General features: G+C 47.5%; 1 protein-coding gene across 1 annotated transcript in view; it reads right to left on the reverse strand.

Moving 5' to 3' along the window:
* The window catches only part of AUTS2 (activator of transcription and developmental regulator AUTS2), a 1316048-nt gene that overhangs the window by 108124 nt on the left and 1182681 nt on the right, over nucleotides 1-25243 (reverse strand). The window contains exon 6 of the mRNA XM_064296083.1: nucleotides 2427-2475. Within this exon, the coding sequence (XP_064152153.1) occupies nucleotides 2427-2475 (49 nt within the window). The remainder of the gene's footprint in view (nucleotides 1-2426; nucleotides 2476-25243) is intronic.

The following is a 25243-nucleotide window of genomic DNA, read 5'->3' on the forward strand; positions in this document are numbered from 1 at the left end:
AACACCGGAGGTGGGGGATGCACGTGTCAACTCACCCACACTCTTGTTAAGCTGTCCAGTACGCCGAGCCTCTGAAGATCTTCCCAGCAGTGTCTGTTACCTGGTGTAAACGCACCCTCTCTCACAGGGCTTTTGTTACTCTTAGCTAAGAAGACTGGACAAAGGCTGGAGACCTGACTTTCTGGCAGGCAGACCGCTGGGCAGAAGAACTGGAACTTGACGTGCATGAAGCTGACAGTTCCTTGCAGGCCCTGTCAACCATCCATCCAGGAAACACTGCCACTACCCGGAGTCAAAACAGACCCAAAACCGCAAGCACAGAACCAGACTCTGCACCTGTCTTGAAGCAATTATTGACATTACTGTCATACAATGAATCTCTTTTTGAAGTTGTTTTCCTGATATTTAGCAGTTTGAATACTAATCCCCTTAACAAAACTGTCCCCAGAGCTTTCCCCCCTCCCCACCCCCCTTAATCTCTCCCTCTCAGGGAAGAAGGGGGTGGCTGGATACCAGTCAGTCGACTTTGCAGCACCTGGATTTGCATTGATTCCGGCTCTTGTCATTCATGTTACCAAGAGGAATTAGCATAAGGCATTAAGGGGAAACTTGGGAGGAAAAAAGAAAGGCCATTTTGATGGAAATTAGGGGCAAAGGAATAATCTGCCATCGACTAAAATGCTTATTTGTGTACAGTTTCCCAAGCAAAGCTCCGAAAAAGCCTATGTTGATTTTAGTGTACACAAAGAAACCTAACCCTTTCATGGCAACTAAATTACCCCCAAAAAGTAGCTCAGAAGAAAGGCACCCTGTCAGGGGGACGGCTATTCACAACCGAATAGATGCCACAAATCACCCTTGGTAAATAAACAAAAACAAGAACGTGGGAAACATCTGATTGGAGAAGGGGAAGAAGGGGGGCAAAGGCAAGAGGCAGAGGGGCAGTATTTGTTATCAATCACGCTTCACCCTCCGGAAGAGAGCCTTTTAGCCTGGCAAGGGCAACCAGGGCCAGAATGAAGGTCCCAGAGCCAACTCTCACCGGAGGGCCTGATCCCAGAAAGGAGAAACACATTCCAGAGCTTTTGACGGCAAATTAGCAAAAGAAAGATGCTGGAAGTCCTGGGGGTGGGGGGTGGGGGGTTGGGGGGCCCTGAAAAGGAAGGCCTCCTTTTAGTGACCTGTCCCGCTGCCTTTCCCCCTCCCATCACCTCCTTTCTCACATCCTCTTCCCTCACCCAAATGAGCGATAAACAATTACGCATTTTTACATAGGAACCCTGCAGGTCTTCTTTATTGGGCTTTTAGCATTATGGATACCAAATTTATACAAACTTTCAGTCCATCAAAAGATACGATGAAATATAAAACCGGAGTACTCCATTATGTGATAAAAAAGATAAAATTCAATGTGACAGTAATTCAAACAGCAATCACGTAAGCATATATACCTCAAGGGAGTGCTAAACATAATGTACTATTTAAAAACGCAGTTGGTTCAAATTCTAAAATAATCTGGGAGCTCAAAATAACTGCACTTGGAAAGGCATCTTACTAACCAGGTACCAAAAAAATGCTAGCCAAGGCAACTATAGAATGCTCAAGTGATTTCAAACTGCAATTTGCCAAGGCGGACTCTCTTCAAGTGCTACCAAGTTATTTTCAATGCAACAAAGAGCCAGATTAGGGGAAGGCACACCTTCTTTATGTAGCAATTATCAGGCAAGGCCCTAAATCAGGCTCCGCAGCAGAAGGGGAAAGATCCAGTAGTTTGTATAATTTATACCTTTCGAATTACACATCTTTGCAAAACCAGTGATTAGAGACTCCCCTAAATTTCATTATTTCCAACAATACTGGTACAAATGAAAACTGCCCAGAAACCTGTTGGCAATGATGTAAGATAAGCTTTCCCTTAACTTACTGTTCTATCGTTAGCTGCTCCTATTCTCTACTGCTGTTTGGAAGAAATTAATAGTGCATAATTTAAATTTTGCCCTCTTGCTTGTTTATTAACTTTACAGAAAGCCCACTGCAGAGTAACGCTTAGTTTATGACCATAATACTGTGAACACCAAGCCTTTGCTGGTTACTACAGTCTGCAGCACAAATCGGCTATTTATAGTTCCCCGACTGCTGGGTGGCTGATAGTAACAATAAGTTCAAGCATTTTGAGAACTGTTAATCTCCATTACAGCTTCCTACATGAAATTAATTTAAATAGGATTCAATGTATTCTTTAAAAACTGACTGGTTTTTAATGCATCACACAGAAGCAGACAGATTCTGTCTCAAGCAGACACCAAATAGAAGAGTTGCTCCAGAAGGCAGAGAGAAAGATACTATGTGTTCTATTTCTTCATTGGTAACAATGAAACAAATATGTACATATAAAGCCATTACTCAGAAGAATTAAGGAGTCTTACCTTTGTTTACAACAGTGTTGAAGAGTTTTTCAGAGCCGGCATCAGATGCCTAAAAAACAAAAAGGGGTAAAAGTGTTACTATTGTCCTTAATATTGTGGGCCTCTTCCTCATCACCATTATTTTAAGTCAATACACTACATTTTCAAAAGTCGAAGAGGGAAAGCAGCAATTTCCCCAAATCATCCATTAGGTGGTGCTAGTCGACTGCGCGGGAGACTTGCAGTGCAGCTAGCTGCTGGGGGAAAAATGTGATTTAAAAAAACCTGTCCTCGTTAGACACATTATCTGTGTAAAACATATTTCTATGAGATGATACACAAAGCAATTCAACTCGTTCACATAATGGTTTTGCAATTTCGTCCATAGATCATTATTTTGGAGATGGTACTCTTTAAATGATATTTACAGACATGCCTATTTTTCAATTTTCTTTCACAAACCAGAAATGTCTATTATTTAACTCTAAGCTTTTCCTCCCTAAAAAGTGTCAGGTCGAATTTCCAGAAATTAATGTTTAAGGGTTCGTCTGATGACCCCAAGATGGGGTGGGGGGTTCCTTACAGTAACCAGGGCGACTTGGCGTGAGTCAGACACACACAAACCTGCCTCCAAACCCGACCACTATCCATTCCATAAGCGTGATTTCCTGTGGCCAGTTCTAGAGATCATGAGTGCTAATTACTACAGTGGCTTCAGGAAAGTGAAACAAGCCTGTTTAAGCAGCAAGGCTAAGGCCAATTTAAATGATACACTAATGTTCCAGGAAATAAACATTAAGTCGCTTTGGAGGAAAACCCTATTTCATGAACTTGAAAAAATGAAATACAATTAAACTTCGCATTACATAATTTGAAGACATACCTGTATTTAAAGTCATAACGACTATACTATATTTAGGTCGTTTTTGCCATGCAACTCTTTTAAGAAATCACTTTACATTTCACACTTTATACACAGAGACGCATGTTTGACAAAGCAAAACGCAGAACAAATGTGGAAGAAAGAAATACAGAAAATACGGGGCGGGAATCAGAAGTATGGCATAGTCTGAATCTAGGGGCTGGCTTTTGGGACAAAGAAGACACTCAGTGTAGTCTTTCCGTGTCACACTGATGAAGTATTTCTGTGCCCATCTGGTGGACATGCTATAGCTGTCAATGCAACTGCTATGAAAATAAAAATATTTTTCTAGTGACTGCTTTCCCCTTTATTTTACTTCTAATATTCCTACTGTAGAGTGGTTCAGAAGACTAAGGGATCCAGCCAAGGAGGTATGTACAAAACAAGTACTGTGCTGCGTGCATTTCTGCACAGTTTGGAATAAATCCGAGATAGATTTCTCCTATTTTGCAGGAGTAAGAAAAAAGACACTGAGGGCCTTCGTGACTTTCAAACATAATTAAATAACACTACATCCTTTAGTAGCTTTTCATAAAAATAAACTGCCAAAAAAGTGTTTCATGGAGACAGAGGTACAAGTTATGCATTAAACAGATAAAAAATATTGAGTTATAAAACCCAAAATGAGATGAGTGATGCTGTTATACTGAACTATGAAGTGAGGTTGCTAGGAATGTGAGTTTCCATGTTCAAAACTTAAGAGATCTGAGTGTATCACCATTAGCGAGCTAATATTTTAAAAAGATTAAAATCTCTGTTATTTTACCAAACTGAAATAACCCTTGTTATCTACAGGGTCGCTGTGAGTTGGTATCGACTCGATGGCAATGGGTTTTGGTTTTGGTATTCTGGGGGTTCCTTTATTAAAATGAGTCTCGTTGGCCCAAGGAAATATTAAAACAAAGTATCGCGCTACAAATGTAGAAAACGTGGGATTGTAAGGCCATTGTTCCTGATTAAGTTTTCATTTGCACGTGTGTGCATGTGTGTGCGTGAGTGTGAGTGTGTGTAGTGTGCGTGTATGTGTGTGTGACAGAAGATGCAGATGAGCAGGCTGTTCACGTCTGTCTTCAGCCCCTCGTTGGGGCTGCCACCTCTGTCACCTCCACTGGGCCACACACCATATTCCCAGATGGGCAGTTAAGTGATCCCATGTCTGAACAAACCTGAGGATGGGATTACTAGGATGCCAACCCCTAAATTATTAAGGAAATAATTCTGACGGATCACGTAGAGGGGCTTAGCAAGGCCTTCTAATGAGAGCTGTCTCAGCCCTTTAGTTTACTGACTCACATCACAAAGCCTGAAATGATGTCTTTTGCAACTGGGGGAAGGGACGGCTCAAAAAAGGCCTCAGGAGAAAAATAGCCAAGGAACATGACTGCAAGGGGAATTGTACTACTATAAAATCATTCTGGATCCCTTCTTTTCTCCACCAGGCTGGTTAAAACTGTGGCCGACCCACCGCCCTGAAAAGTCCTCTGAGGTGTAAGCTACAAGAACATCCTTTGCTTTCTTCCTCAATTAACTTCCCTTTTGCTTATGCTTTTGAAGCATGTCTATAAATTATTTGGCTCCTCCAGCTCTTAATCTTTGGGACGTTTTCTTTTCCATTGATTTAAAGACAAATGTCTTTTATTTCCTTCTATTACCTGGGCCATTTTCCTGGATTTTTTTTTTTTTTTTTAAATCAGGAACGACTAACAAAAACGAGGCGAGCAGAGAGTTAGCAAGCCAGAGGCGTTTTCGCGGCAAACCTCTTGGATGGAACGTTTCCTTCTCTGCTTTTTTACCACGGGGATATCTGTACGCGCTAAAAACCCTTAGATTTTGCTCGCCATTTCCTTTCATTTCCCTCCCTCGGCTTTGGAGGCTGAGGGGCTGAAGTAGCCAAATCTACAACCGAGAGAAGACAAAGCTCTCTTTTGGCTGCTTTTAATTGGGAGTGGACAACAGTTTGTTTTTTTCAATACTAAAAACATCACTACAAGCCATACGTTGCGGTTTAAGGAAAAGTTAAATAAGTCAAACAGATTGACAGAAAGAACGCGGAGAAAGAGAAAATCGAGTAAAAGCCTTGCGTTCGGACGCGCCTGGGTCGCGGCGCTCCTGCTCGTGGTCCACCTTTTTTCCCTGCTCGGACGCAGCCCCTGGGGCCAGCCCTCCGCACCCGCGAAGAGAGGGGCTTTCGGACAAGAACAGAGACACCTCCTCGAAACTTAGGCGCGAGTTCTTTCCCCAGCTGCCGAGCCCAGATCTCTTTAGTTTCCCTGGGCCCCGCGTGCGGGCCGGGGATCCCGACCTCGGCGCGGGGTGAGAGCGCCGTGCGGGGACCGCGACCCTGGGGACCGGCAACGCAGAGCAGCGCTCAGGCCTCGGACCCGAGTCCAGCGGAGCCTCTCGTGGAGGGGAAGCACCGGGGCGGCCCGGGCCTCTTCCAGCGTCTGGGCTCGGCTACGGCGGGGCCCTGCAGGCGGGACCGCGCGGTCCCGCCGCCGCTCCCGGGTCGAGCGTGTAAAGTACAAAGGCGGCGACCGGGTGGCAGAAGGAGCAGGGGGAGGGGGCGGCAAGGGGGCTCGCGCGCCAGACGAAGGGGCCCGCCCTGCCACCCGGCCCGCGCCCCGGCCGCCACAACAAAAGACCCCGCTGGCCGCCTCCCTCCGACCGCGGGTGGCGGGCCAGACGCCGCGCCCCAGAACTGCATTACCTGGTCGCAAAGGGTTAAGCGGTGCTGTCAGCCCCAAGTTCATGGTTCGGGTCCTGGGCAGGGCTCACGCTGGGGGGTCATCAGCTAGCAGGGGACAAACACCAAAACGCACGGAGAAAAAACGCCCAACTCCGATCGGCTCCGGCGGCACTCTCCTTCCTGCCCAAAGTCTGAACGCGGTCCACACGGGCCAAATCCGGAGCAGAACTGTCCCTCCGGCGCCGCGCGCGCATCCAGCGCGGCCGAGCCGGGCGCCTGGCGGAGGTGGCGCGCCCCGAGGGCGCCCGGCCCGCGTCGCCCGCTCGCTCCGGGCCGCTGGGTCGCGTGGGGCCTGGCGAGCCGCGGGGCTCGCGGGGGGCGTCCCGGGCAGGCGAGGTGAAGAGCAGCGGCCAAGCCGCCGCCGCGGCGCGCGGAGCTAAGAGCGAGGCGGCGGCAGCGGCGACAGGACAAAGGAGACCATGTGCGGCGGGCGGGAGGAGGGAGGAGGAGGAGGAGGGCGCTCGGCGGCGGCGGCGGCGGCTTCTCTCCGGCGGTCGCCCCGGCTCTCCCCGCCCGCCGGGCCGCCCCTCCAGCAGCGCCGCGGGCTGCCCGCTCCCGGTCCAGCCGCCGCCGCCGCCGGGGCGCACGGGGGAGCCGCGACGGGCGTCTCTATCCGGTCCGAGCTCGCGGCGCGTCGCGGGAGGCGCTGCAGCGGCCGGGGCGCGGGCGGGCGCGGACGGCGGCGCCTCCCGACCGGGTGCCCGGAGCTCGCGGCGGGCGGGCGGGGAGAGCCGGGCTCTGGGCTCCGGCCCGCGCTCCTCTCCGGGCGCCTGCCTCTCCGCCGGCTCACGGCTCAAGTGAACTCCATGGGCGGCCGCCGCCGGGACGCGCCTCCAGCTCGCCGGCGCCGCGGGCTCCCTGGCTGGCCGTGCGGGGGCGGCGGCGCGGGGCCTCGCTCGGACCGGGCTCCCAGACCGCGCCGGGCGCGCCTCCTCCGCCGCTCGAGCTCTCGGAGCGGGACTTCCTCGGCGCGTCCAGCCCGAGCCGCCGGCCGCCGCCCCGCCCCCGCCCCGCCCCGCGCGCCCCGCCCCGCCCCGGCGCCCCTCCTCCCCGCCCGGCGCCCGGTGGCCCCGCGGGGGCGCAGTCCCCGGCGACACATCGACAACTGTCGCTCCCCTGTGGTTTGGGCCCGGGGTCCCCACGGATGCCTTCTCCGCGAGCGGGCGCGGAGGCAACCACACGGCTCCGCGCCCTCCGGGTGGCTGCAGCTCCGACACTGCGCCGCCGACTAGAAAGGCCACAGGCCCGCAAGCCGGGGTTGAACTAGGCCGGTCACATCTCAAAGAGCAGCCTCTCCGGTTGTGGGGGCTCGATGAGAAAGTAATGTATATAAAAGGCTTGGCACACAGTAGGTGCTCAATAAATAAGAACAATTCTGTTGTTGAGAATGGAAGCGGGGGCTGTCAGAGTCCAGGTATTAGAACAAAAAGGTCTGAATCTAACCTCCATTCCCACCCAGTCAGAGACGAATGCAGCCGGTAGATCTTACAGATAATTAAGCGCATAAACCGGCCACTGACAAGCCCCTCAACTCCCTGCTATTCCTTAAAGTCCACTGGCACGTATACACCCCACACAAAGGTGGGACGGTCGGCTCCCCTGGCGTCCACCAGAGGCAGGGAAGGATAAACGCAAAGCAAAAAAAAAAAAAAAAAACTATGGGCCCCAACTGCACCCTGTTTATCATCACTGTGCCCCCTAGAGTCCAGTGCAGGGTCCCGCCCTGGCCCCCCCACCCCCCATGACCACAAACTTCCTGGATTCCACTGAGCAACCTAATCCCACAGAGTGCACAGAGCTCCCTCTCTGCCCAGCCAGGTGGGCCCCTCTGCAGGAATTCAGGCCTCCTTATTATCCTACCCACAAAGGCAAAAGTTGCTGTCCAGTTGATTCTGACTCATGGCAACCCCATGAGTGTCAGGGTAGAACTGTACTCCCTAGGATTTTTAATGGATGCTTTTTTGGATTGCCAGGCATTTCTTCTGAGGTGCCTCAGGGTCAATTTGAACCTCCAACCTTTTGGTTAGCAGCTGAGTGTGTTAACTGTTTGCATCACAGCGGCCCTGAAATGGAGCCACACCACGCATGGAGATGAGATGCCCGCAGCTCAGTGGGGTCCCTCCTTGGTGCACCATAAGAGTTGCTACAATGCTCCAGAGAGCAAGAGCAAGCAAGGCCTAAACTGCAAGTGGGAGAGCTCTAGGGTAGAGCCAGCACCCTCAGGTGGAGTGGGAGGGAAGTATACAGTTTCTTATTTCCCTCCCAAAACCCTGGTGGTACAGTGCTTAAAGAGCTATGGCTGCTAATCAAAATGTCAGCAGTTCAAATCCACTAGTTGCTCCTTGGAAACCCTAGAACTGTCCCATAGGGTTGCTCTGAGTCAGAACGGACCTGACAACAATGGGTCTGGTTTTTGGTTTATCATTATTACGGTTAAGCACTCAACTACTAGTCGAAAGTTTGGAAGTTCGTAGCCTGGTGATCTCCTTCGGAAAGGTCACAGACTTGAAAACCCTATGGAGCAGTTCTACTCAGCACATGTGGGGTCCCATGAGTTGCAACTGACTTGACAGTAACTAACAACAACAACCTCTGTTACCTGGAGTGGGGCCAGTGGAAGGAAGAGAGGAACAGGGCTTGGGGGAGTCTGTACACCACCATGTACAGATGACACAGAGACTGGCTTAAAGCAATGGCGTCCCTTCCTAACCTTTTTGAAGGTGCACATCAGTCACTGCTTGATTTCACTGCAGTCTTCAAAACCCTCTCAGGGCAAAACAGGGGTGTTTATTGTAGGGCATGATAGTTTTTCTTTAACCACTACATAAAATTAACTTCGGAAATAAGAGGGCCACTTTTCTCTAGCCCTACCTCCCAACTGGCCACACTTTGTGGTGTTTAGAATCTTTTTCAAGATTAGGTATAGAGAATACTTTCTCTACCTTCCTCCCTCTCCCCACCCCGCTCCCCGCCGCCCCAGAAAAAAGGCGCCCTCTGAAGGTGTACGTTGGAGTTGGATTTTCCAATTGCTTACAGATGTCACAAACCCCAGCCGGGGCCCTCAAGCTAAGGGGCACTCATTTTGAAGCTATTGCTGTAATACCAAGATAGCTCAAAGGCAAACATTAAATTTTCAAGAAAACACATTAAAATGTTGTTTCTTTCAGAGCAATCAAAATGGGACACTTTCCTTGTCTTGTTGCTCTAATAAAATCAATATTCCAGGGAAGAAATCGCCTGGGCTCCTGCCAGCTCCCCTGCGGGGTAACCTGAGACGCACAAAGGCAGGAGAAACCTAGCTGACCAACCAAAACACCCTGGAAGCCTGCAGAGCCCTTTTCTCTGGCAGCCTTTCTGACACTCGTCATGCCTCACATTTGACTGTCATGTCTGATTATCAGGGATTAGGCCTCAGATGAAAGCCTGGGACAGATTGGCGTGTGTGCCTGTATCTTGATTATCTCTAATCAGGAGGGACCTGGAAACACCAGTAGCCGAGCCTCGGGATCACACAAGGACGGCGTCTGCACTCCTGCGTCCAGCTTCAGCCCCCTGCTGCCCTCTGACTCCTTCACCCTGTGGTGCGCAGTCCACCCTTCCCACTTTGCTTCATGTCCTCAGCCTCTTACCCCCAACATGAATGAGTCGGTCCTGACTGGTTTCCAAGTTGTTCTGTCCCCTCTCCTGTCTGGAAGGGGGGAACCAATGTCAGAACTGAGAGGAACAGGCACATGGCAGCATCCACGGTACGAATAAGAAACACAAACCCAAGGTCTGGATGACCCCGCTGCTGTTGTGTGCCACTGAGTTAATTTTCATTCACGGCAACCCCGTACCAGAGCAGAACTGCCCCATCCAGTTTTCTCGGTAAACACTTTAAAGAAGCAGATTGCCAAGCCTTTCTTCTGCAGAGCCACTGGGTGGGTTCGAACCACCAACTTTTTCAGTTCGCAGCCAAACACTTCATCACTGCACCACCATGGATCCCTGGATAATCCATACACTGGGTGATTAGAGCCTAGTCGGAGATCTGACTTTCAACAGTCAGGAAGATGCACTATGCTGGTTTTTTTTTTTTTTTTTTTTTCTCTTGAGAAACTTAACTTTCCTTTATTAGAATTTTAATCTGAAGATTACAAAGTTAAGGCTAGAATCCAGCATCATGTCTGTTATATTCAGGAAGTTCAGCATAGTAAACAGTAATGGTTCTTACCATCACCTTCAGCCTCTGAGCCAGATGGAAGGAGATCAAGTCTTATAAAGTGGGAACGACAACAAGAAGCAGATCGCAGGAATACGGACTCAACAGACTTTCCAGTGTTTGATTAATTATTTCAGAAACAAAAACATTGCTTCAATATCTGACCAAGGACTTTAGCCAAGTTTCTGAATTAATGACCTAAAAGTACAAAAAAAAAAAAAAGGGCAAAACTAAAGAACAACTTAGCTCAATGAAGAATGTCTGTCTTGAGCATTGCACCCTACTGAAGAGTTACCTATATGTGACTGAAATGACAAGGGTAACCCTAAAGCACAGGTGAGAAGCTTAAGGGGAAGAGTCTGGGTTAATGGTGGTAAAAAGACATGGGCAGAGACAGCCAGAGTGGCGACATAATGAAGAACGTAGCCCATGTCAATAAACCGTACACGTAAAAGCTGGTGGCTGGCGTTATGTTTTGTGTGTATATTTTCACCAAAAAAAAAAAAATTTTTTTTTAAGCAAGCTAAATTAAAATACAGAGTCTTCTTCCTCAAAGTTAAAAATTTAACCAAAGATAAGCAGATTAACAACTACCAGAAGTTCTTCTAAATCAACATAAAATGGCAAGATTTTAAAGCTTCACCTGTGAGACGTGATTCAATTCGCATCGCAAATGACCAGACTGAGAGCAAACGTATTTTGGTAAAATACTCCTCAGAAATCCTGGTCTTCTGTGGGGCACTTGATACAGAGAAAGTCCGTTATTTTCAGTGTTCCCTCTCCTAAATATAAATAACTTCAACACTCCCTCACAGACCATGTGCTGAGTGATTTTTCAGGTGGATTAAAGGAAAAGGAAAGTCTTTACAAAAGTTTCTTTCAGCCTTTCATTTTGAATTATACAGTTTTAAAAAGAAGTTACCTGGGTGGCGAAAACGGTTTGTGCTTGCCTACTAACCTAAAGGTTGGTGGCTCGAACCCACCCAGTGGGACTTCAGAAGAAAGCCCTGCGGAGCTGCTTCTGTAAAGACTGCTGTTGTTGGGTGCCATCGAGTCATTCCAACTCACAGCAACCCCATGTAACAGAGTAGAACTGCCCCCATTGATTCCTACTCTGTAGAACTGCCCCTTGGGGTTTTCTTGGCAGTAATCTTCAGGGGAGCAGATTACCAGGTCTTCCTCCAGCAGAGTGGCTGGGTGGGTTCGAACCACTAACCTTTTGGTTAGCAGCCAAGCGCTTACCTGAGATGCCAGTGGGACTCCTTCTGTAAAGACTGTATCCAAGAAGATGCCATAGAGTAGCTCTATTCTGTAACACTTGGGGTCCCATGAGTCAGAACTCACTCAGCAGCAATGAGGTTTCTTTTGTTTGTTTTGTTTTCGTTTTAAAAAGACCATTACAGGGAGTCATGATACCTGAGTTCTGACTCCAACTAGCTTTGGGGAAGATATGACCTCGCCTGGCTTATTCCTGCATTTCTAAAACCGTAACAACCATAACCCGCTGACGTAGAGGCTCGATTCTTTTCAAATTCTAGGGTTTTTTCTCAAGCTGATGAAATCCAAGTGTCTATCTGTTCTTCAGGTAGAGGTTAAGTGCTGGAGCTCCGGAGCCAGGATCAATTAGAATCATGGCTTTGTCATTTCTAAGGCAGGCATCCCTGACCACATCTCTTCACTCCCTAGTGCCTCAGTTTCCTCACTTGTAAAATGAGATGACAACAGTGCCTACCTCACAGGGCTGTTGTCAGTAATAGCGCTTGGCGCTTAGTAAGTGGGATATAAGTGTTGAGTATTATGATTAAAGATGACATGCTTATTTTTTTAAAATTGTACTTTAGATGAAGATTTACAGAATAAACTAGCTTCTCATTAAACAGTTAGTACACGTATTGTTTTATAACATTGGTTAACAACCCCACAACATGTCGACACCCCACGAAATATCAGCACTCTCCCATCTCGACCTTGGGTTCCCCGTTACCAGCTTTCCTGTCCCCTCCTGCCTTCTCATCCTTGCTCCTAGGCTGGTGAGCCCCTTCAGTCTCCTTTTGTTTTATGGGCCTGTCTAATCTTTGGATGAAGGGTGAACCTCAGGAATGACTTCATTGCTGAGCTAAAAGGGTGTCCGGGGACCATACACTCAGGGTTTCTCTAGTCTCTGTCAGGCCAGCAAGTCTGGTCTTTTTTTGTGAGTTAGAATTTTGTTCTACATTTTTCTCCAGCTCTGTCCAGGGCCCTCTATCGTGAACCCTGTCAGAGCAGTCAGTGGTGGTAGCTGGGCACCATCTAGTTGAACTGAACTCAGTCCGGTGGAGGCCATGGTAGATGTGGTCCATTGGTCCTTTGGACTAATCTTCCCCTTGCGTCTTTAGTTTTCTTCGTTCTCCCTTACTCCCGAAGGGGTGAGACCAGTGGAGCATCTCAGATGGTCCCTCACAAGCTTTTAAGACCCCAGACACTGCTCACCAAAGTAAAACGTAGAACATTTTCTTTAACGCCAGTTGAGCTAGATGTTCCCCAAGACCATGGTCCCCACAGCCCTCAGCCCAGTAACTTGGCCCCTCAGGTAGTTTGGATGTGACATGCTTATTTGGATTACTGTAGAAACCAGTGAAATAAGAGTGTGTTCTGGTATGGTTGCAATGCCCATGGCCATGCCTTCTACTGGATTCTTTCAAAGAGCATCACTATAATAATAACTAATATAATCACATGAAAATAAAAATCGACACCAATCCCCAAGAATGGTGACAGTGGTTTGCACCATCTCTACCAGCAGGCCACACTTTTACACAGTCACCACCGTAACCCATCCCTCAGGCCAAGGTCAGAGCCAGGACACAGGATAACCTGGATAGCATCACAAGGCTGGAGGGATGGGGTAAGATAGATCTACTTGATAGATTATAAAGTCCATCCAAAATACTGTAAGAGTCTGTGAAGCCTCCTAATAGCGAGGGCTTCAATTCCTTAAAATTAAAAATTGCGTGCCTCCCAGTTATGCCATTGTGACATGTTAAATAGTAGTTTACAGTTTAAAGAGGACGACAGTTTTGCAAGGGTTCCATCCCGTTGTGCATGGGGTTGCCAGGAGCTGGGGGCCGACTCCACAGCAGCTCACAATAACAACAACAACTTTGCCTCTGACTATAAACATGATTTCTAACTGGTGCAGAAGCATGTTTTGTGTTCTGTTCATTTTCTCTGTGTGGGGGACCTGCCGCCTCAATTTGATTTTCCATCTGGCTATTTTTTTTATACGAGGACTATGTCCTGCATGTCTTTACTCATGCCACAGCCTCAGCAGCGGTGTAAGTGAGAGACATGTGGTTGGAGATGCAGCCAGCCCTTTATTATCTATCTGTAAGGATGGAATGCTATCCTAGTCTGTGATACGCCTTCTTTCCCTGTGATATTCCTATCTGGTTTCTTATGGATATAATTCACACCTTGGAATTTGTTTCCACACCGTGTACCCAGCACAGGACTAGGACTAGGTCAACAGATGCACGCTGAGAGAATGAAGACATGGCGGAGATTCTTCAAGCATGCCAGTCAGGTTGGGGGCCCTAACAAGGTAACTGATAGAGGGGAAACAGGGTAGAAGACAGTTGCTGAGAGGCCCAGAGGGCCCTGCATTTTGACCCAGGCACCTATTGTTTCATATCCATGGCAGGAGCCAGCCAAGAGTCCAAGCTCGCATGGGGAACAAAATCAACAGGTTACTCACTACTGGGAAAAAACAAAAAACAAATCTGCTGCCGTTGAGTCAATTCCTACTCACGGCAACCCCATGTGTTACACAGTAAAACTGCTCCATAGGGTTTTCCTGGCTGTAATCTTTATGGAAAGAGAATGCCAGGCCTTTTTTTCCATGGCACCTCTGGGTGGGTTTGAACCACAAACCTTTATGCTAGCTGCTGAGTACAAATCATTTGTCGTCCCCCCCAACCCCCCACCAGGGACCTTGCTTACTACTAGGAAGCAGGAAATTCCCCAATTGCAAGGATGTTCTCCTTCTTACCTCTGCCAATTCCTGACATTTTGCCTCCCACACTGGCCGGCCCAGGAGATTAAAACTCTTTCTGGGCTTCAGGGGTGTCTTTTGTGTAGGCCAACCCATTTTAAACTAGGGATCATGATTTCCTCTGTTAACGACGCATGGCTGTCGGCCTCAGATAGTCTCAGACCCCTCTGTTCGGCATCCTCCACCCCTTCTGAATGGGTGCTTTTTAAAACGGAAGCTTCATTACTTATCACTCTGAAAGGCGGCTGCGGTAGCTCATGTTCCCACTGTTGTAAAGAAACTCTCTACCATTCTACGCCTGCATTGCTACCATTGATCACGGAGCTGCACCAAGAGGGAAGTAAATAAACCGAACTGGGTTAGTTTATGATGTATGCTATTGAGACGCAGGGGGGAATAAATATTTTCCAAGTGTAGAAGTCAAGAAAAAGAATTTTACTTTCAAACTTCACAGGGTCCTATAAACTACAAAGGGAAAAGAGTGAAAAAAAAATCATAAAATACATCTTACTTAGCCACCAAATCTACATTAAAATATTAATATTCAGAATCTGACAATCCCACAAAGAAAGGCAATGAAAAATCAAAATAAATTCAACTCTCTGCTCATGTCAGCCAATTGGCCATGAATAACCTATCTTACTTTTTCATGGAAGTGCATATAAGACCTAGAAGACCTCTCCACCGCCCCTAGCCTAGCCTTCCTGGTTTCTACCTATACTTTGTTCACTCCCTTATCATACTGTTCAATATTAATGAGTGTTTGTAATTTGGGGTCTACAGGCCTGCATCTGGATCAAGGCCACGCTCCTGAGGACGGGTACACACCTTATCTTAACTACCTGCTCAAATCTCCAGCACCTGGAGGCGGGGGAGACAATGATAACGAAAACTGTTTATATTAAAAGGTCCTCATGAGCTAAAAGCTGGGTCAATGAAAAACAAAATGTGTAAAAAAAAAAGGCACTGAGAACAATAAAATGTTAAATCGAGGAAAGTAAAGTGTTAAATCGAAAAGAAGATGCTTTGGGTGAGAAACTTCCTTTCGCTGTCTTTGTCTAAGTCATCCCCGCATCAGATTTTTAAATAGGCTTACAGGATTTTTAAAACTCATGCTCCCTGCCCTGGTGGTTAGGAGTTTGCACTTGAACTTAGACAGACCTATGTTTGACTCTGGTCTCTATCAAGAGAGCTGGTTGATCTTGAGTAGTTCCTTAACTTTCCTAAGCCTCAGTGTCCTCATCTGTAAAATGGGGCTAATAATAGAATTTAACTCTTGCAGGGTGGTGGTGGTGTGAACATTAGATGAGATAATGCAATTTGATGCACAACACATATCAATGACACAGTAAAAATGTATTGTTGTGCTTTTCATACCAGGGTGCCTGCTCAGGAGGCTGTGAAGCTGGTGCCAGTTATTTTGGCTTAGGAGGCAACTGAGAGGTCATTGGTCTTGCGGTTAAAAGCTTAGCCACTGATGATAGAACTGCTGGGTTCAAATTCTGGCTTGGTCTCCACTCCCCCTTATTAGCGACGTGATGGTGGACAGTTTACTCAACATCTGTGTGTCTCAGTTTCATCATGTGCAAAATTAAAACTCTTTCTGGGCTCCAGGGGTTTCTCTTATGTAGACCAATCCAGTTTAAACTGTAATAGCGGAGCAGCATTCCTGGGTGAGGAGCCTGGGAAGGCAACTTCACATAACTCCCTATAGGAGAGAGATACTGTGTAGACAAACTCGGAACAATGCAAGGTGAGCAGAACATGAATTAAATCTAAGGAGGCAAAGTGCAGGAAGGCAGGTGAGAGCCCTAGGGATCTAGGCGACCACACAGCAAGGAGGGAGTCAGAAAACGGGGACAGAACTACTCACCGTGGCGGTCCATGATCACTTAGGTGGGTGGTGCTGGCAGAGTGGAGGATCCCTGGAGTGGTGGTTGGAGATCCCCCACCCTCTAGTCTCTGGACAGAACCCCCTTCTTGCATTTGGTCAAGGCCGGGTCCTGATCACCAGCTGCACTCTGCAGGGAGTGCCCCAGCACCCACACCAGAGACTGGGGGAACACACTGACACCCTCACCCTCCCAGTGACCAGCGGTGGCCCCCCACCATTCTGGTGATCCATGGCACATGCTCCCGTGCCATCAGACTTGCAACTCGTGCCCACATCACAAATTCCTGAGCCACCCCTCCAGCCTGGCAATTGCTAGTGTGTGTTCCCACTGCCAGACTGGTGGCCAGAGGCACAAGACCTCCCCTACCCCCACTGCCCCGCATACCCGGTGACTAGTGGAGTGAATTCCTGTGCCATCTACCCAGTGACTCTTGTCCTGACCACCCAGAGACCGGTGGTACACACACAGCACCCAACCCAGTGACCAGTGAGAATGCTCCCTGCACCCATGCCACGCTGACCAGCTGGACAGACACATCACCTTATCAGCCACACTGGTCACATCCTCACAGGTGCCAGACACACCTCTGCCAAATGACGAGCAGGAGATCCTGCTGCCCCCATCCAATGTCTGTCTGGCTGCACTGTCACACATCCCACACCCAGGCCGTCTCTGCAGGCCATCTGCACTTGCACTGAAACCCCTTGGTACCCCGCCACCTACTGAGACGCCAATTTGTGCACACACAGAGGGCCTACCCCATCCATTTGGGTAGCATTCCCTCACAGTGGATACTGAGATGTCCTGCCCTGATCTCCAGAGAATGTATTAACAGCTAGTACCAGCCTAGAAGGACCCCATGATCCCACAAGGGCTATGGAGGGACCCTGACCACTCAACACTTGTCACTCAGTACTAGGAAAGAACCTGCTCTCCCACCTCCGCTCAGTCTGGCAAATGAAGACATACGAGTCTAACCACAGATGACTCGCACGAGGGTGAGACCCATCATATCTACTAGTGATGGGAAAACACACACAGCCAACACATATCACCGAGGCTGCACATAGGCCAGAACCACAAACAACAATTAAAATAATACAAAGGAAGGAAGACATTCTAAAGAGAAAGAGCAGAAACAAAGTTCCGGATACATCAAAACAAATTAAAAAAAAAAAAAAAAAAAAACCAGCACAAAACAAACATACATACAATCAATAAGGAAATAAATAAGGAAACAAATTAACACCTGAATGCCTCACACACAGCAGATGGTAACAAATCACACAAAGAAACGGGATAAGGTGGCTTAAACAAGTGAGCAAAATAAAGGGGCAGAAAACCCTCCTGAGGAAGAAATGGTAATAGAACGACCTGATAAGGAATTCAAAACATAGATAGGATTCTCAAGGAGATCAAGGAGAGCACAGACAAAACCCTAGAATAATTCTGGAAAACAATACAAGAACAAAATGACAAAATAAATAGACAACCAGAAATCGTATAAAAACAATAACCAGAAATCCAGAAGATTAACAATATTAGAAACGGATAACTCAATGGAAGGACACAGAAGTAGAATTGAATAAATGGAAGAAAGAGTCAGCAAAATAGAGGACAAATCCCTTGATACTAATTTGAGGAACAATAAGAAAAAAGAATGAAGAAAATCTAAGCATTATGTGGGACACTCTCAAGAGGAATAATTTACACATAATAGGAGTTTCAGAAGAGGAAGGTGAAAAAGCAGAGAGAGAATTTTTGAAGATTTATTGGCAGAAATTTCCCTAATGTTGTAAAAGATGAGAAGGTTTCCATCCAAGAAGCTCAACAAACCCCATACAGGATAGACACCAAGACATCATGATTAAACTTTCCAAAATGAAAGACAAAAGTTCCTGAGAGCAGCTCATGAAGACTGAAATATCAGCCACAAAGGGGCACCAATAAGACTAAACACTGATTTCTTGGCAGAAACCATGCAGGCAAGAAGGTAATGGAATGACATACATGAAACCATGAAAGAAAAGGGCTGTCAACCAAGAATCATACATCCAGCAAAACGGTCTTTCAAACACGATGGCAAAACTAGGATGTTCCCCCCCAAAAGAAAAAAACAGATATTAAGAGAATTTGTAAACTAAAAGGGCAATAACAGCACTTACTTCAACTGTTTATTTACATACATTAAATGAATTCATATATGTAAAGCACTTGGAGCAGGACTTATCTTCATCACTAGCGTTAAGTTTCCAGTCACCCAGGAGTAGATACTCTTTGTTTCTGGAAGAACGATCTACAGTGATCCCTCTTAGTTGTATAAATGAAGGCTGTCAAGCACCATTCTTCTAAGGGAAGAGCAAAAAAGATCCTTTAAGCCCGATAAAGGCGGGCTTGCCCATGCTCTCTGCTGGATGGAAAGGGCTGTAAGGCCTATTGACATGTGAGTGCCCCAGACAGGTGTTCACAAGGAAGGAAGGAGGGCTGTGGAGGGCCAGCACGGGTGATAGTGGCTGCCCCTGTGCCCAGGTATAAATGAACAGTGGTAGCCATGGGCTCAGGCCCTTGGGTGGTGCAAACAGTTAAGAGCTTGACTGCAAAACAAAAGGTTGGTGGTTCAAACCCACCCAGCGACACCTCGGAAGAAAGGCCTGGCAATCTGCTTCCAAAGTGTAACAGTCTCGAAAACCCTGTGGAAGCAGTTCTACTCTGCACACATGGGGTCACCATGAGTTGCAATCAACTCTGTGGCAACTGGTTTTTGTTTTCAGTCACGAGCCCAGGCGTCAGCACAGGTCTTGAGAGAGCTGGCCCAGCCAGGCAGGGAGACCCTGCGGTCATTGTGGGGTGGGAGGAGGGGAAGAGGCAATTGTGTGTTTCAACAGGTATGCTATGTGGCCACGTTAGAAACGACTGCTGTGGGAAGCTTGGAGCTGCTGGTGAACCGATGACGTTTTCCAGTCCTCTTTGTAAGAGGCAGTTCGCCGTCGTGGACTAGAGGGAAAAAAAAATTTTTTTTTTGGACCTCCCCATAATTCCCAACAGCTCATGGGATGGAGGGAGGGAAAGGGTCCTCTGAAGCCACATTGCATGTTTCTCAGGTGACTGCTTGAATGAGTAATATGATATTTAAAGGAGTATTACCTTATTTGGGTTCCCCAACATGGTAAACAAGTCACACCAGGTACGTTATTAAAGTTTCAGTTAAGTTTTGCCTTGAGGGGAAACGATTTTTTGGTATCTGATTTGACGATCTTCATTTCTAGCTTTGCTAAGTACTAAGGAAAGACTGTTGCTATTCTAGGTCTGGGTCTGCCTTGAAATGGAAAGGAGGGAGAAACCAGCAGATAAACTAGGGAGCCCCAGACCAGGAAAAGAGTGTGGGCCATAAATTATGTATGAAGGTGTCAGTTACCGGCTCTAAGATTTAGCCTCTGATAAGGATGTTGCCAGACACGCCTATAGTCACATACATTTTTAAAAAATGTTTACAATTACTCTGTCATTTGCTCCTGCACCAGTCCTGTGAGGTAAACAGGGTAACTGCTGCTCTCCCTATTCAGAGGAGGAAATTGGCAGAGGCAGCCTGAGAAAGCCCTTGGGAAGTAGAGGAGTCAGGATGACAGTCCAGTTGTAACAAGCATGTCCAGCCCCTTCTTCCCTCTACCATCTGCACAGCTAGATAATTACAAACACCAAGTTTCCAATTCTCACTTTCTTGGTCAAACCTAGAATTCAACAGAATGTTAACCCTGAAGTATGTCAGTTCTAGATCTAAGTCAGAGTTCTGGTGGCACAGTGGTGAAGCACTCGGCTGCGAACTGAAAGGCTGACAGTTTGAACCCATCTAGCCGCTCTGTGGGAGAAAGACCTGGAGATTTGCTCCCATAAAGATTACAGCCTAGAAAACCGTATGGGGCAGTTCTGGGGCTGCTATGAGTCCAAATACTCAATGGCACCTAACAACAACAAAAGATCTAAGTCTAAATAAACTCTGATACCCTGAATCTAGAGAGGCTTCAAGGTCCAAAGGATCATGGTAAAGCTACCTCTGAGCCATATGACTATTACTAGGCTATACGAGTAGTTTACCTTCCAAGGCTTTGTCGTTTGAAAGATTATCTACATCCTGTATTAAGGTAACCTGTGACAGAGAAATGGTGACCAATTGCATGTCAGTACATCCTTCCCCAAACCTTCTCTCAAAAAATTTGCTCTCTCTTCACAGCAATGTTACCTGAAAATATTAATAATATATAGGATAACAGAAATTGTGTTCCTGCATTTATACTAATACACATTAATTTAGCAAATCTTTCATTTTAGCTTCTTTATGGGGTATCCTGATGGTCCAAATAGTTACTTGCAGGAAGTTTAGTTGTTGGGCAAGAACGAAACACTTGTTTCCATTGTTTTGGGTGACCTGTTAGTGGGCAGCTAGACTGTCACGGAATTCCTTTGGCTTTGCTTTCCTGAAAGCATTCCCACTGATCAATGTTTCTGATTCTTCACCCTTGTGCTAGCTCTAGCTTTCTTTCCTGGCCTCTCCCATAACCATCAGGATGGAGCAGAAACTCTAACATGGCCATTCCAGGAGCCTCCACCTCTGTGAGTTTATCAATCAAACGAGCGTACTCTGCAAACTGGCTATAGCAACACTGGTTGTTACGACCACTATACTGCTCTTACCTCAGGTCAGCAGCAGCCTGTGCACCTACAGAGGCGCGCCACCTCCTCTCTGGTTGTTGTTTCTCAGGTGCCATCGAGTCGATTTTCAACTCATAGTGACCCCATGTGATGGATCAGAACTGGCCCCAAAGGGTTTCCTAGGCTGTAATCTTTATAGGAGCAGATCACCAGGTCTTTTCTCCAGGGGAATGACTGGTGGGACCCAACTGCCAACCTTTCAGTTAGCAGCTCAGTGCTTAACCACTGTGCCACCAGGGCTCCTTATCTCCTCTCTAGTCCTGTATAATTTCCATCTACAGACTTATGTAGCAAATTAATTCAGCCTGCAATTTCTTCTTCTGCTCCAAGCCATAGCGTATTTTTGAAGTTCCCTTAGGGAAATGTACCCAAGACATTGTATGACAGGCATTACCTATTTCTTGGCTCACCTCTTCATGCTGTCATTCCTGTAGGGACAGAGGTTTCCTTAGTGGGAACAAGCAGTGCTTTGGGGGGGAAGTGCTATGGATATTCAGTCGCTTGAGGGCCAGGCTGACATCCTCATACACATCCCACCACCACTGCTTCACCACCATCACCCCTTAACAGCTAGACAAGTGCTCGCATATCTTACACCTAACAGATGGCCAGTCAGCAGTGCTCAGGTCAGTGAATTAACGAACGGCCAAATCTCTGCTAACTAAAACAGAAGAGAAGGAAAACATCGCCTCAAACATAAACTAAACCGTGAAGTCCTTTTCAGGGATCACCACCAATTTAGTATTTCCCAGGATATGGAAACCCAACACACGTAAATTCTTGTGAAAACTGATGACTCATTAATGCACCACATCAACATTGTGGTAGCTAGTCTTCAAGGGTGGCCCCAAATAATTCTGTGTATGAAGCCAGTCCTCCCACAGGAAGGTGGAGCTTGCGTCCCCTACCCTGAAATCTGGGCTGGGGGCAGAGGAGGATCTAAAGTGTGGCACGTACCCTGGGTGCCACCTGAAAGGGGTGTGGGCTGTGGCACCTGGCACACGCATACACCACTGAGAAGTTTCTATTAACCCAGTACAGCCTGACATCCTTCCTCAAATACAGCAGACACAGAGGTGTAGTGATGGGGGGGGGGCAGGGGCACAGAGGGGGCCACTTGCCCCCGGGCGCAGGTCTAAGTGGGCACCAGGCGAGGTGTGGGATGGCATTCCAAGGCATCACCAATAAGACAGGTGCCCGACAGGGCAGCCGGACAAGATGGGGACAAGTGTTTCTGCTGACACATTGCTTCTATCAACATCTATTCTTCTTGAAATCTGGGGGAGGGGCAACTTAGAGATTGCCCTGGGAGCTCGTTACCCCCCTACCCATGGGGCTGCAGGGGCACAACCTTAGCATAGGTGCTATTTTCCACAGACATGTCTCTGGCTGGGGGTATGACTGCTCTGACCAATAGAATTGGGCAGGAAGTGATGTTCTGGAGCGTCAGAGCTTAGCTATTAAGAAGGTCTGGCAGCTTCTGCTCCCTCCCTCTTGGAACCCAGCCACCATGTTGTGAGGAAGCCCAAGCAGGCCCACAGGGTGGAGACCTGAGGGCTCGGGACCAAGGACCCAGGTGAGTTCCCAGCTGAGAGCCAGCACCAACTTGCCAGCCCCCTGGGGAAGCCGTTTGGGTGCAGATCCTAGCCCTAGCTGAGCATCCCTTTGGTGATGCCTGTACAACAGAAATCCCTCTGCAGGTCCCTGCCCAAACTGCAAAACTACAAACAAATACGTAACTGTTGTGCTTTAAAGCTACTACATTTGTGGTCTCTCATATAGTAACAGTTAATCAAAATAACAATCTGGGTCAGCCCAGACATTCAGAGAGAGGAAGGACGGTGAACACAAGCCAGGATGGGATAGATGCATCCGAGAGAATCACATCTGCTTTCCTGTCTGTGCAAAGGAATGACAAGGACCTCAAAGTCAGAGAGTAAACAGTGCTGAAATGAGAGAAATAACCACAACAAAAAAAGTCCTGAAATAAGAAAATCTTTGCCAAAATAAAAGCAAGTTTTCTGTTCGCTAAAGTAGAGGAAAATTGAACAGGACAGTATTAATGAAAGGGTAAATCTGATCCCCCCTGTCCTTCTAGAGGCTGGGAGTGTTTGCAAAACTAAAACGTCTTTAGTAAGTCCTTCTTTTATCCAAAACAGATTGTAGTTTGAAGCACAGCCTCATAAACTGCAGGTTCAAAGGAACCTGAAAGTGAATTAGCATAAAATCTGGAATTTTCATCTCTAGCAAATGCACAGCTGCCATCTGACAGCTCTTCTGTGATTCGGGTTTCAATAGGAATTGCACAGAGCTGAGGTGGCGTGGGTCATGGGCTCACTCCTCAGTTCCTTCCACACACGCGCGCGCGCACACACACACACACATACATTTGAGCCTCAGGGTCCTACTTAAGCCTTGGGTTCATGAAATGAATCCCCTTTATGGCAACCTGCCCAACAGAGCTAGTGTGAAAAAAACCCAAAGCCAGGGGACAGCTTATAAGTGAGGAGAGTTGGGGGATGCCCATGGGATATGAAGAGTATGTTAATACTTTTTGGAGTGGTAAATATTTTAAAGGAAATTCACAAAAACTGGTTTGAATCTGCTGGGACTTGGTTGGTGGGAGGAGGCAGAGCCCTCTTCCCAGTTTTTGCACCAGAAATGAGGAGAAACCCACACTCCAATACACTAAAATTTAAACACCAGCAGGGATGCTGATTCTCTCTCGTGACTCACTTAACACTTCCTCAGCTTTCTCTGTGGGCAGTGACAGCTCTACAAAAACCAAACCGAACTCTCTGCCAGAGAGTCAGTTCTGACTCATGGCGACCCCACGTATGAGAGGGTAGAAGTGAGCTCCATCGGGTTTTCTGGCTGTAATCTTTACGAAAGCAGATTGCCAGGCCTTTTTTCCAAAGCCCTGCTGGGCAGGTTCCAGCCACCAACCTTTTGATTAGTAGCTGAGCACAAAGTGTTTGCATCATCCAGGGCCTCATGGCAGCTCTAAAAAACCCCAAAACCAAACCCATTGCTATCGAGTCGATTCCAACTCATAGTGACCCTATAAGATAGAGCAGAACTGCCCCCACAGGGTTTCCAAGGAGTGGTTGGTGGATTTGAACTGCCGACCTTTTGGTTAGCAGCCGTAGCTCTTAACCACTGCGTCACCAGGACTCCAAACAACATTTAATTCCTGAAAATCAGAATACCATCAGCTTTTGGACAAAAAGTTACACCTCTTTGTACAGGGAAGAGAAGAAATGCTGATAGGTATCTGCTCCCCCAGAGAAGTATATGTGTTGACGAGCATTTTCCTGCCCCCAGTAGGGAGAGTGGATTCGCCCAGGGCCTCCCAAACCTACTCCTGATTCCCAGATGATGTCCTACATGAATCCAGGTGACAGCTGGTGAGGGCAGTGTCAGGAGCACATGAAAAGCAGACTGTACAGCCTTTTCCCATTCACACTTACCCCCTGCCAGGCCTGCGGGTCCTCCCGTCCTCCACGCCCCACTCCAAGCCATCTGCTCCTGAACCAGGGCACAGTGTTAACTGGATGCGAGCTGCTAAGGCCAGACATGGGGACGGGCCTGTACTTTCCAAGTGTGGGGGGCTGCTCTCACTCAAAAAATCTGAAAAATTCACGAGGATGTGAGTGTGACCCTTCTGGGCCTCACTTCCATCCAGTTCTGCCCCTTCTCTGAAGTTCCCCTACAGCGAGCGTACGACTTCTCACATTCTCCAGGAGAAAAAAAACTCAGTGAGCATCTGGTATTTACACAGAATCTTAGAAGGAGTTGACGGGGTTTAATTGCAAGTGTTAGTAAAACAGGAAAATTGTAGCCAGGCTTTCAAATAGCCACTCGCCTGTAAGTAACAAGACTCCTTTTGTACTGCTGGTGAAGAAAGTGATTTATTTTCCTAGCCAGAGTTTTCTTGAGAAGGGGTGGTTGGTAAATATACAGTTGCTGGCTGTTAGCTTTTATTTTAGTTTATGATGTTGTCCTTCTTATACAAAGACCAAGCTACAAACAACATTCTAGTAGGGGGTGTGCCCAAGTTGTTCTTCCATTAGCACTAGTGGGGATGGTTTTCCCTGCTGTTGCCATTTCACAGCTGACAACGTGCATTTGTGAAATGACAGGCGGGGTTTAAGGACACCACGTGAGGCCAGGAAAATGACTGCAGAACAACTGACTTACTTATGGGGCGGGGGGGAGGGTGTGGAGATCGGAGAGCTGACCTGATCCTCGTTAGCAACAGACTCCGGTGAGTTTTAAAAGCTGTTGCAGGGCTATATGGCCCATTGCTGGGAAGATTAGGAGCTGAAAGAATCCTG

Source organism: Loxodonta africana, chromosome 12 (genome assembly GCF_030014295.1).
Source record: "Loxodonta africana isolate mLoxAfr1 chromosome 12, mLoxAfr1.hap2, whole genome shotgun sequence".
Taxonomy (NCBI): Eukaryota; Metazoa; Chordata; class Mammalia; order Proboscidea; family Elephantidae; genus Loxodonta; species Loxodonta africana.